General features: G+C 36.3%; 1 protein-coding gene across 1 annotated transcript in view; it reads right to left on the bottom strand.

Moving 5' to 3' along the window:
• The window catches only part of LOC121862630 (phosphatidylinositide phosphatase SAC2-like), a 192,007-nt gene that overhangs the window by 58,974 nt on the left and 120,380 nt on the right, over window positions 1-12,653 (bottom strand). Inside the window, 1 exon segment of the mRNA XM_042360948.1 lies at window positions 12,069-12,287. Coding sequence (XP_042216882.1) covers window positions 12,069-12,287 — 219 coding nt within the window.

Raw genomic sequence — 12,653 nt, 5'->3', positions numbered from 1 at the left:
CATATCTATATCAATAATATTCTAAATCACAAAATAGTTGTCTCTGGAGTTCCTCATTTTTCCTTTATCCTCTTCACCAAAAGATCGGCTCGCTAGCCGCCGGGCGATCGGTCACGTCTCTGTCACGCACTGTTGGCAAATACGGGGCATGCACCCTCCTGAATGTACCTGAACCCGCTCCAGTGTTGGTCAAGTCTTGTCTTAGAGCTCACACTCGGTGCCGTCACAACACTCTCTGGTAGATTGTTCAAGAGTTTACAACCTCACAGTTTGCCCTCACAGTTTTCTGGACTTGCGGCTTCTTCAATCTTGAGCTGTGACCCCTTGTGGGGCAGTGTCTGCCAGCTCAAGTAAGGACACTCAACTGAGTAGTGCCACTTGAGATGCTTATACACCTCAACTAGGTCCCCTTGCCCGTCTGTAGTATAAGCTAGGCAAGTTCAGGCGCTCCAATCACTCAGGGTAGCTGAGGTGCCGAAGTGCAGGCACCAGTCTGGTAGCCTCCTTTGAATATATATATATATATATATATATATATATATATATATATATATATATATATATATATATATATATTTCTTGATAAAATTACAGGGAAAGAAACAACGGAGCACCTTAGCTTTCGTCTTTATTCAAGACATCTTCAGAGACAACTGGATTACATGGACAGAGAGGCTTTCATTGTGGATCTACATGAAATATTCATATTTTATATATAATTTTAAAAATATATGTATTTGCACAGGTAGATGGGAGTGTATGTTTTGTAAATATCATCACGCAAGTCGCGCGTCTTTTGAGTTTTAAATCTCCGCCACGTGCTGCTGAGCCATTTAAAATAACCACAACAACACACACGTAGCTCTTGGAGTGAACTACGTGGGTATTTAACATGTCATTGTAAACCTTTTGACCTTCTGATTGGTGCGTTGTGTTCATATAACAATTAACTGACCAGAAATAACTGTGGGTGTTGCCTAAGTTAGTACATCACCAAAGATCACGTAGGTAATGTCTCCACTACCGGCTTTTACTTACATTTCTTACTTCCTGTAGTTATATGTTGTTGTACATGGTGTTCAGTGTTATATGTGCCACTTCCTTCTCCATGCATATATATGAGAGTGATAGAGAGTTGTGTGTAGGAGTCCTTGCTGCCATCACGGTGCAAATATCAAGGTTTTGTTTATTTTATGACTTATTTATTTTGTTTAACATTCTGAAGTTGTTTACCATGGAATTTTATTCGGTAATAGTGGAGAGACAGCAATACTTTAACTTTCCTATGTTACTTGCATGATACGAAATGGAAACGACAATGTACTGAACCTAACCTAACTTCCTTACATGGGGGCAAGGTTTAGAAGAGGGTGACCACCACAAGGAATTATCTGAATTGGTTGAAAATTTTCTACACACTAATATGATATTAAACACAAAATGGAAACGACAATGCATAGAACCCTAATGGAACCTGACCTAACATAGCTAATCTATGGGTTTGTTAGGTCAGCTCTATTAAGTTCTATGCATCTATCGTGTTAATTTATTTGTTAAACAACTTTAATATTGAGGTTGATATACATCAGCATTGGTGAGGAGGATACGTGGAAGCGTTCACCATCATTCAGGAAACGTCTCTTGAAAAGGAATTCAGCGAGGTAAAAAATGGCGCCGGGAGGAGAATTGTGAAGCGGGATAGAGTAAATAAAAAGATTGTTAGGTTCTATGCATTGTCGTTTCCGTTTCTGTATTTAATATGTTATAAGCATTATATAAAAATTAATTCAAAATATGCATAGAACCTAATAAAACCTGACCTAACATACCCACCAATGGGTATGTTAGGTCAGGATTCTCGTATCGTTAAAAGTTTTGTGTTTCGTACATGCATAATGATATTAGTGTGTAGAAAAAATTCAACCAAATCGGGCAATTCCTTATGGTGGTCACCCTCTTCTACACCTTTACCTGTTCCATGACCGGCTCGGTTCCTACTAATGCCATTTTACCATGAGTGCTCTCTAATTGGCGGTAAATTTAACTTGTTACCTGTATATGAAATCGAAGTTGAAACTGTATGTTTTTCTGTTGTGTTATGAACGAATTTGACCTTCATTTCTGGCGCAAATCAATAGTTTCTGAGATAAGCCCCCGTCCCATCTCGGAATCTAGATATTTCTCTTTAAAATCAAAAAAAAGTGTTCAAAACACATTGAAAACCATCGGAAAAACAAAACCCTAACCTAACAACCTAAATGGGAGGTCCACAGTCGTTCGATGTTCTGGGTGTGTACCGCCAGGTATGAACATTAGGGTGGTCCAAAAATTTGAACCTTAGAAATATTTTCTCCACACTGCAGCCCTTGTTCCATGGGGTAACTGATTCAACGTGTAAATTTTGGCTTGAGCAAACAATATTTAGGGGTCGCAAATTTTGTATTTTTATTGTATCACCCTTTTCTGTGTTATCAGAGAACAGTAAGAAAGCAAGCTAAATTATGTAAACCATTTAATCCAGAATGGAAAAATTCATCACAGAATTCATAATATTGTTTCAAACAAAAAACAAAATCAAATTACATTGCTCCATGTGAAGAACTGATTACACAAGTAAAATATTACTCAATTATTATTTTAGGTCACTTATTTATTTAGTATCTCACGCCATCTATCGATATATAAAAAGCTAGATTCTGTGTCCATCCATCGCTTTTTGGTGAAAGTTAGACTGTACCACCGTGCAAATATGCTTTTGTACAACCCTAACCACTTGATTAGAGAATAAAGAGCCCTCTGCAGGAGTTAGGAAGAAGGAGTGTAGCGCGCACAAATTCTAGTTTCTAATATTTTCGAAATGAATAGTAATAAAACAAGACAAATGGTGTTTACTTATATTCCAACTGAAACATTATAACTGAATGCTCCAGTAATATTATAAACAAAATTATGTAATGTGTGTAAAATCAGAACTGAACACAATAATTAATCACTTCATCAAAGCTCTTTTTGTAGGCTCAGGACATGTTTTACGATGTTCATAGACAAAAGCGTACAAGTACTGCTTTTGTTCTTCATCTTTTGGGAGGGACTGGTTGTAGGCTTGGATTGGGCAATGCCCTTTCTGCAGTGTCATTCACTACTCAAAGCTTCATGGTCTTGAAAGTGGGATCCATACTCCTCGTTGGATCTTTTCTAGGAAGTCCAAATTTGGCATCTATGTTCCTTGTGTCTAATGGAATGAGGGCAGCCATGTGGAGTGATTTCTGTAACTTTGAATTTTCACCTAGACATGGTCACCCTAATGAACATACATAATAAAATATTAAATATCTCGCTTAAACGTAATTAGCGCCAGATATGCCATTGAGAAAAATTGTTTTAGAATTGTTAAAATACTGATTTCAACTATAAAATTCGAGAAGGTGTAGTGGTAACAAGTAAAAATATTTCCTGATTGGCTAAGTACTTTCTGTTTAATATGACAAGGGGAGGGTCTGCCCCTGGCTGAAGTTAAGGTTAGGTAGGTTTCATTGGTTGGTTAGGTGAGGTTCTATTAGGTTACAGTAAATGTTGTCTCATATAATAATATCTGTGGAAAAAATTAACAAATCGAACAACTCCTTCTAGTTAAGTATGTTTATTGCTACACAATGATCAACTCACAGCTAAGTAAATGCCAAATGCCGCCAGAGTCGGTCAAGTGTAGTTCTTGCTTTGTTCACCAATAATGGACGATTAGCCAATCAGAGCACCTCAGTAAAATAGCATTAGTAGGAACATAGCCGGTCATGGCAAAATATCCACTGCCATAATTTAAAGTGTTTGATGGACATAAGAGTATGATCAGTTGCTGCTAAACTCATATTTTAGTAATGTCTGAGAACTCAGAGGTGTTCCATTTCATTTATTATTTTCCAACGATTTTCAGATCAATTTATGATAGTACTGTAGTCAGGTTTAAACTTTTCATAAAAAATGCATTTTCCTTTGGTTCTTTATTGTGATTCGAGCAAATCTGACCTTCATTTCTGTGCTCCTTCTCAAAACCTGGCTACTATCCTAACGATCGATTTTCTTTATCATTATAGTAAGTATTTTAAAGAGACATTTACTAGAATCGGTAAAATTACCATTTAAGTCATCCAGCGATTTTGGATTTTAAGTTTTGGAATCTGCAGTTTAGACAATGGATGAGTTTGGTCGAATTTTTTTTCATAAAATGGCAGGTCAATGGGTAAAAATACTTATATTCACTATGGTACAGTAATGATATTTTTAAATAAATTGGTACAAAAGTGTAAAAAATAAGGTTAAAGTTCCTAAAAGTCATGTGACTCTGAAAAGCTATGTGATTGGTTGAGGCGTCACAGGTTGGCTCGAGCCTTTGGGGAGCCTGGAGGCAGCCAGCTGTGGTGTATGTGTTGTTTCAGCAGAGATACAGGACTTGTTAATATACACAGGCATACCTTATTTTTAGGTTAAAATAAATTACTGCTAAATATCACCGTGTGTATTTACTTGATGGGTGCCAAATGATGCAAAGACCGTAACTCAAACAGGGAAGTTTTCATCACTGTTCCTATTTCACGTTTGAAATGTAAGTTTCGTCACCGATGTCTATATTTAATGTTGTGGAAAGACAGGGATGACCATGGCCAGGAATGGGCTTGAGATGATCAGATGACAGATGTAAATTAGCGTGCTTCATAGCTGGATGGCGAGTTCTTGATAATACTCTGCAATCATAAAGACATCTACTTTTGGTAAATTTATTTCCTCTGCCTTGATGAACCCTGGAAGTAGTTGTCCAACCTTCTCGGCTGATCGGCTCTGTAAATAAATATTATAAGATAATTAATTGTGCTTTACTGTGCAACATAATAATGCTATATTGAATATATAAATATTACTAAGCACATAACTAACTCAATGGATATTAGCTGCCCATACTACAAATTTCATAGTACAGTGGTCCTTCGGTTAACGAACACAATTAGTTCCACAGAGTCGTTTGTTAACTGAAAAGTTCTTTTACGAATCTATTAATTCAATGGGATATTGAGTAGTGGTTCCAGCTCACAGAAAAGTACATACAAGTATAAACAAAATGCAGTACAGTACACTTACTTTGAGGTGTGTATGTAGAATGTTGGTCCCATGCTTCCTGCAGTAATTTCACCAATAAAATTTTAAGTTCACTAGCTGTAATTAAAGATTATATTATTTAAATCAACACTGCACTGCGCTGTATTATCAATATGTTAACCAAATTTCAGAATGACCAATAATTTTAATGTAAAAACATAAATACTCTGTATTCAAGACCAACAAACACGATGTTTCCTCCTGTAAACAAAAAGTTAAACTGACGCTTTGGCCGGGTGAGTCAAGCGGCTGTGGGTGCAAAAGTTCCTGTACTGCATATATTATTAATGTTAAAAAAATTTAAAATGACTAATAATTTTAATATAGAAAGTGCAAAATATTTACTCCTCTGGAAACGAATGTAAACATAGAACCGATTACTGTATTGGCGAACTAGCTGATCAGCTGATGCTCACAACAACGTGTTTGTCGTAGAAGTTTTGTTAATTGAAGTTTGTTCGTTAATCGAACTGAAAATCCTTATGAGAGCTAATTAGATTTGTCGAAGGTTAGTTAACGAGGACCACTGTATAAACATTCCAAACAATGTTGGTATTATTTTGGTTTGGTCATCTGGGGAACCTTAAGATTTTAACTATGGGATTAAGTACTTTAAACAATAAAACACATTATCTCTACAGATTTCTGTCGCAAAAATATTTTTTTCGCTTAAGAAAGTACTCGACAGGTCATATGTTAGTTCGGTTAGGGTATGATGAGTTATATTATAAGTTATAAGGTTAGCTTAACATATGCAGGTAACTCAAACTAGTGATTTCCAATAGAATTGAAGGTAAATCGTCCATAACACATCGCAAACCACCAGAAAAAAACATACGCGTAGTCTGCATGTCTTAGTACAGGGATGACCAAACTAAACATTTACCCATTACCTGTATAGCCTTTCTCAATCTAAACATCCAAATACTGTACTTATGGGAGTTGAAGTAAAACTTTACCCATTAATTAATATAAATGATGATATACTTAACATAAGAAAATAGGAGTCTGCAATAGGCCAGTTGGCCTGTCACGGCAGCTCCTGTCGGAGTTACTTCCATTCCATGAATCTATCTAGCCTCCTTTTAAAACTTTTAAAACTTTCCAGCCCCTACTACAAAGTTAAGCTTGTTCCACTCGTCCACTACCCTATTTGTGAACCAGTTCCTTCCTATCTCCTGCTAAACCTAAACTTATCCAACTTAAACTGCTATTACTTAGTCTTATCCTGCTCGGATATTATAAGAAGTTTCTTTATCAACTTTATTGATTCCTTTCACCGCACTCTTCGTCTTTCTAGAGAATGCAAGTTTAGTTTCATGTATCTTGATGTGGAAGGTTTCAAGTCCCGAATCATTTCCGTCATCTTCGCTGCACCTACCCAGTAAATTGATATCCATTCTATAAAAGGGCACCAGACCTGAACAGCATAATCGAGGTGCGGCCTGACTAGCACAAGATGTACTGTAGTTGAATTGACCTCCGGACTCTTATTACTTACACTTCTAGATATAAACTTAATACTCTGTTTGCCTTATTTCAAACATTAATGCACTGTTTTCTAGGCAATAGGTCTGGACTTACAAGTACCCCTAAGTCTCTTTTCACAAGTCGAATTCTCTAGGTTAATGTTGTTAAGGCTGTATACATTGACAGTATTTGTTCTTTCCAATACTGAGTACGCTGCACTTGCTGGAGTTGAATTTCATTTGCCATTTTTCTGACCAATCCTGCAGTTTATTGAAATCCTCCTGTAGTGCATTTGCACCCTGCCCTGAATTAATCTGCCACCTATTTTGGTGTCATCCACAAACTTGCTTATGTTACTGCTGATCCCAGTATCTAGATCGTTATATAGATTATGAACATGAGTAGGCCCAGTACTGACCCCTGGGGAACCCCACTGGTTACACAGCCCCACTCAGATTTAACACTATCTATGCTGACTATCTGTCTTTTATCGGTGAGCCATGATTTTATCAAATTTAAAACTTTCCTCGCATACTGAGCCTTAACTTTTCTGAAGCCTCTGATGCGGCATCTGTCAAATGCTTTAAAAGTCTAATTAAAAAGCATTGTAATTTTCTTTCATTGTCTACTACCTTGAAGACTTTCCTAAAAACGTCAGCAGATTTGTTAGACAAGATTTTCCTTTGTAAACCTATGTTGAGAGTCGAGATTACCGTATATACCGTAGTATAGTTCGAAGTTTTAAGACCAAATTTTAGGCAAAAAATTGGGGTCGTCCTATACATGCGTAATAGTTTTGTTAGGTTGAACCTGCATGATGGGAAGGGCGAGGAGCAACTTTTAGCTTCAGACATGAAAAATATTTACCATTTACTGCCCGTAAACAATGGAAACGTAAAATATGTACCAATTAGTAATGAAAAGTTGTGCAGTTCCCCAGTAAATGAAGCCCACCAACTTACAATAGGCTAAATTACCTACAACGTGCTTTCAGGAATCTATGTTTAAGTTCTTAGCACAGGCTAACTTATCATATCATATACAGTATCACAGTTCTCATTGATTCACAAAATACCGGTAATAAAACCTTTTCGATATTTCACCCTTAATATAATACCCGGTAATCTACTTCAACCTCCTATTGTTTACAACGACGCATGACGCATCACTTAACCACCAGCTGTATCAGCTAGACGGTACACGGTTTTTTGAATCGCTTTCAGTTAAAAACTGTTACATCACATGTATATTTTACCTTAACTGTGCCTGAATGAATGTATTCTCGGAAATAAATGGTAGTTTTGCTGAAACTTGATGTATTTTAATGTAAAATAGGATAAAATACATGACGAAAACAAAAGATTTTACCTAACCTTCCGATGTTCAAGAGAAGTTACTGTACTCGTTTTTAATAGTTTTTAGTTAAAATATTGTTATATTACAATGGTATTCTATTCATACTGTGCTTGATATAATGCATTCACGGAAATGTAATATTTTGCTGAAATGACGTGACGATATAGTGGAATGTGGGATAAAATCGGGACGAAAACAATGACTTTCGCTTTCTGCTCAAAAGATGTTACCGTAATCGCTTAATGGTTTTCAGTTAAAACTGTTGTATTACGATAATATTCTATCCTAATTGACTTGAATAAATACTACGATACCATATTTCTGAATATTTTCATTAAAATCCATCAAAATCATTTTCCTTGTCATCGCCTGCAGCACCAAACAGCTTCTCCCAGTCCTCTCCTTGAACAGGGCTAGAGGGTACGTGTTTTGAATCGTTTTCAGTTAAAAACTATTACATCACACGATATTTGACATTAAACTGCGCCTGAATGAATATATTCTCGAAATAAATAGTAGTTTTGTGGAAACGTGATGTATTTCAATGTAAAATAGGATAAAATACATGACGAAACAAAGAACTTAAGAACATAAGAATGGAGGAAACTGCATGGCCTATTAGCCCATACTGGGCAGTCCCGCTATTAACCCAACCCTATTGCTCATATAAGCATCCAACCTATGTTTAAGCTATTCAGCGATTCGGAAGTTAATGATGATATTTGGCAACTTGTTCCATTCATCCACAACTCTGTTTCCAAACCAGTGTTTACCTATTTCACTAAATCTAAATTTGTCTTATTTAAAACCATTGTTACGAGTTCGCTCCTGGTTGGATAGTTTGAGTACCTTTGTAATGTCCCTTTGTTTAGCCCTGACTTCCACTCTTATACACCTCTATCATGTCGCCTCGCTCTACGTATCTCGAGGGAGTGCAAATTAAGGTGTTTTAACCTGTCTCTATACTCGGTTCCTAATGCCCGGATTAGTCTTGTCATTCTCCTCTGAATTCTTTCCAATGATTCTATATGCATTCTGTATACGGTGACCAGAACTGAACTGCGTAATCCAGGTGTGGTCTCACAAGAGACTTTACCTAAGCTTCTGTTCTTGAGATGTTACTCGTTTTTTAATAGTTTTCGGTTAAAATTCTGCTATATTACAATGATATTCTATTCATACTGTGCTTGATATAATACATTCACGGAAATGTAATATTTTTGCTGAAATTAAGTACATATTACAGTGGAAAGTGGGATAAAATCGTGTAAAACAATGACTTTTCCCTTTCTTTCGCTCAAAAGATGTTACCGTAATTGCTTTTCAAATGGTTTAGTTAAAAACTGTTGTATTACAATAATATTCCTCCTAATTGACTTGAATAAATACTTGAATGGAAGTATACAATATTTTTGTTGAAACTACCCGCGTTTCAGTGTAAAGTGTCGTAATAATAAATGGTAAACAATTTGCCTTCGGCACTCGTGTTTCATGCACGGCGAGCCTCAGTTTATAGGACGTAGAGCGTTTTTAGTGAAGGTTTTGTTGTTCCATTACCCTAAAAAATGTGGGTCGAACTATAAACAAGGAATATCGTAAATTAACGATTTCTTGGTCAAAAAATCAGGGTCGACCTATAAACAAGGGGGGGTTATGGACGAGTATATACGGTAAGTGTTAAAAAACCTAATATTGTTGATATTTCTCTTAATTATTAATTGTGTGTGCATACCATCATAAAATTAAGATGTTATTTTTACTACAACGTACGTATTGTGTCGGAAAAAGTGGAGTTTGGGGGTCGGCCCAGTCTCTATTTCAATTAATCCCATATGTTCTGTTATTTCATTTACGCGTTACTCGTTTTATGCGGTACTCCACGGGTTCAATTGACCGCGTAAATGCAGACTATATTGTATCGCCTATTTTTATGGAGTCATGATATATGGGACACCCTGTATTTTGAGTGACACTACAACAGCTGGTTTGTGACAAAAGAAGGTGAGGGTTTGTGCAATGTGTTTAGTGCTCAACAAGATTTTTACTTTGCACCTCCCAGATCTATATGACACAGCTTATGTTATCAGTACAAGAAGGTTCACTTCCAACCAAATAATAATGTTTCAAGTTCACAAAGGTTTCATATTCATAAAGATAATGGTTGACCACATGATTATTGTAATCTATATACAGTATGTACAATAGAGTGGATAGTATTTACTGAATCTTTAAAAGTAGGTCTGCTAATCACCACAGAGTAATAACTTAATCTACTAAGATCATGAGCAAAGTACAAGGATGTGCAGTGACTGTTAAACACAAATGTGTATAAGACAACAACTAATAAAAGACATAACATAACCCATCATTTCTAAGTGATATAACATCTCTCTATATACTGTTATATGCATATTTTCCCTCAATATTGTGAATTATGTCTGTCACGGATGGCCATAGTTGGGTTGATAAGTTTTGTTTCAGTGTGCAAGGCCTCTGCAAAATTAAATACCCAATTTACTGGTCACTCATAGAGCCTAGCTTACTAGCCACTCAAAGAGCCTGCCTTAATGGCAATCATTATGCCTAGCATACAGACAATTCATTAAGCATAACTTACATGAAAGTGGTCAGGTGAAGCATCAGCCAAACAGCCTCCATGTGTACCAAAGACTTAGTAGACAGTGGGATTTACTTTCACTCAGTCTTACTGGACAATCAAGTCAACTTTAAAGTCAATGTCTCTAAGAGTAGACTATGATGTGGTCAGAGATATTTTACCTCTCTTTCCATTTTATCTGTATATGACAGAAGTTAGCCAGCCCCTTCTGACAAGAAAGTGAGCACTTGGTAATAAAACTGATATCATCTCATCAAATCAAATCCAATACTGTGTATTTGATGGAAATTTGAACAGGCTTATTTTATTGGTACTTTTTGTCAAAATTCAACATTTCAATACTGTACTCAAGAATCATCATCATCACAATTGTTTTATGACCATTTTCCATGGTTGCATGGGTCTGCCATTATTGCCTGATGGAACAGTGTTCTGTTTGTCATCAAGAATCTATCAAACAACTTCCTGGTTGGAACATTTTCCCACTTCCATATGTTCTAGAAGTCAAGTAGCAAATCAACATTATATCTACACTGAAAGAATGATGACTTGAGTGACACACATAATGAGAACGAGTGGAGGTTTCAACACCTTGGGTGTCAGCCTGAGTTCAAGTATGGCTTCAAAAGGTTGCCTAAGTCCGAGTACAAGTACAGGTTCACAAAATTGCCCCAGTGACCCAAAACACTACTGTAAGTATGGTCTCACAGGGATGGCATAGACTTGGACAGTGCCTTACAAAATTTGGAATGTAACACAGTAGGAAAAGTAGTTCTGACTAACCAGGTCTCTGTGAGTTATATTTTCAGCTAGCCAGTAGAAGATTAAACCATTATTGTCATTCTTCATGTCTTAAACAAGCATTACTTTATAATGCCAACCTCACAGACCTCCATTAATAAAATATCACATTTAAGTAACACCAGGTACTGTACAAGGGAATACAGTACATAGATAAGGAGAGAAACATTTGGCATACTTAACCCTCCTTTCTTGTAAACTAAAACCATGATACATGAAAACCACATCTAATAGTGTGCTAAAAACTGTACCACACTTCTGGTTTATGGTAAAGATGGGCTTAACAGTCCTGATGGCAATTTGAACTCCAGCAGTATAACCTTGTTATCTTTATTACTATGGTAATGGCCAAGAGTGAAAGAGACCGGTGTCAAGTTAGTCTGTAATAAGCATTCATTATCTTTACCCTGTGACTTAGGACAATAATGATGATAATAATAATAGTAATAAAATTAATAATAATACTTGAGTGCAAAGAAGAAAATTTAGCAAGCTCAAAATCAAACTATGAGGAAAACTAAAAAAATGTGTTAAATTATTAATATAAAGGAGGAGATATTAATTTATTAGAATGAAAGGGGTTAGTGTTAACTATAATACAAAAACAAACAGGCATAAATTTATCTTTGAGGTACCAAAATGCACATAACCTTTGCCAGATAGCAATTGTCCTAACCTGGACAAAGAATAGAGGGCGCTCGCAAGGTATTTCTCGTTGCTAGGGGCGATCTCTGCCATGTAACTTGGCGGGCCAATAGGCATTAAGGCACTTGCAACATTGAGCAAAGTCTCGACATAGTCTATTTCCTGCCATTGAGTGTCTGAGAGTTCCAACCCCAGTATAACATCAATGGCTACTTGGCGGTAAGTGTCAAGGAAGTGATTCCTATAGTATCTGTAACAGAAATATATATAGCTTTGGTGAAGACTCATACACCTCTACACAGATGCTGGATCACTAACTCCTCACACACGGACATCAGGATACTGACTCAACAGTTACCGCACAGGTTGTCCAAGTCACCAGTACATCTCTCCCAACTCTATTTCCTGTTTCCCACACCCTGAACAGAATGGGCCTTACACAATACTCTTTTATATCAAATGTCTGTGCATCTTAAAAAAAAAAAATAATAATAATAATAATACCGGTAATAATAATAAATAAATAAAAAGGGTCAGTATCATAGACAAGCCAGTGACACAAGTGATATTAGCCAGGTGATCTTGTGCTGGTTTAATGATTAATATAAACTAAGCA

Source organism: Homarus americanus, unplaced genomic scaffold (genome assembly GCF_018991925.1).
Source record: "Homarus americanus isolate GMGI-L3 unplaced genomic scaffold, GMGI_Hamer_2.0 scaffold31037, whole genome shotgun sequence".
Classification (NCBI taxonomy): domain Eukaryota; kingdom Metazoa; phylum Arthropoda; class Malacostraca; order Decapoda; family Nephropidae; genus Homarus; species Homarus americanus.
Note: the sequence above shows the minus strand (reverse complement) of the source record. Positions and strands in the feature narration are given on the sequence as shown.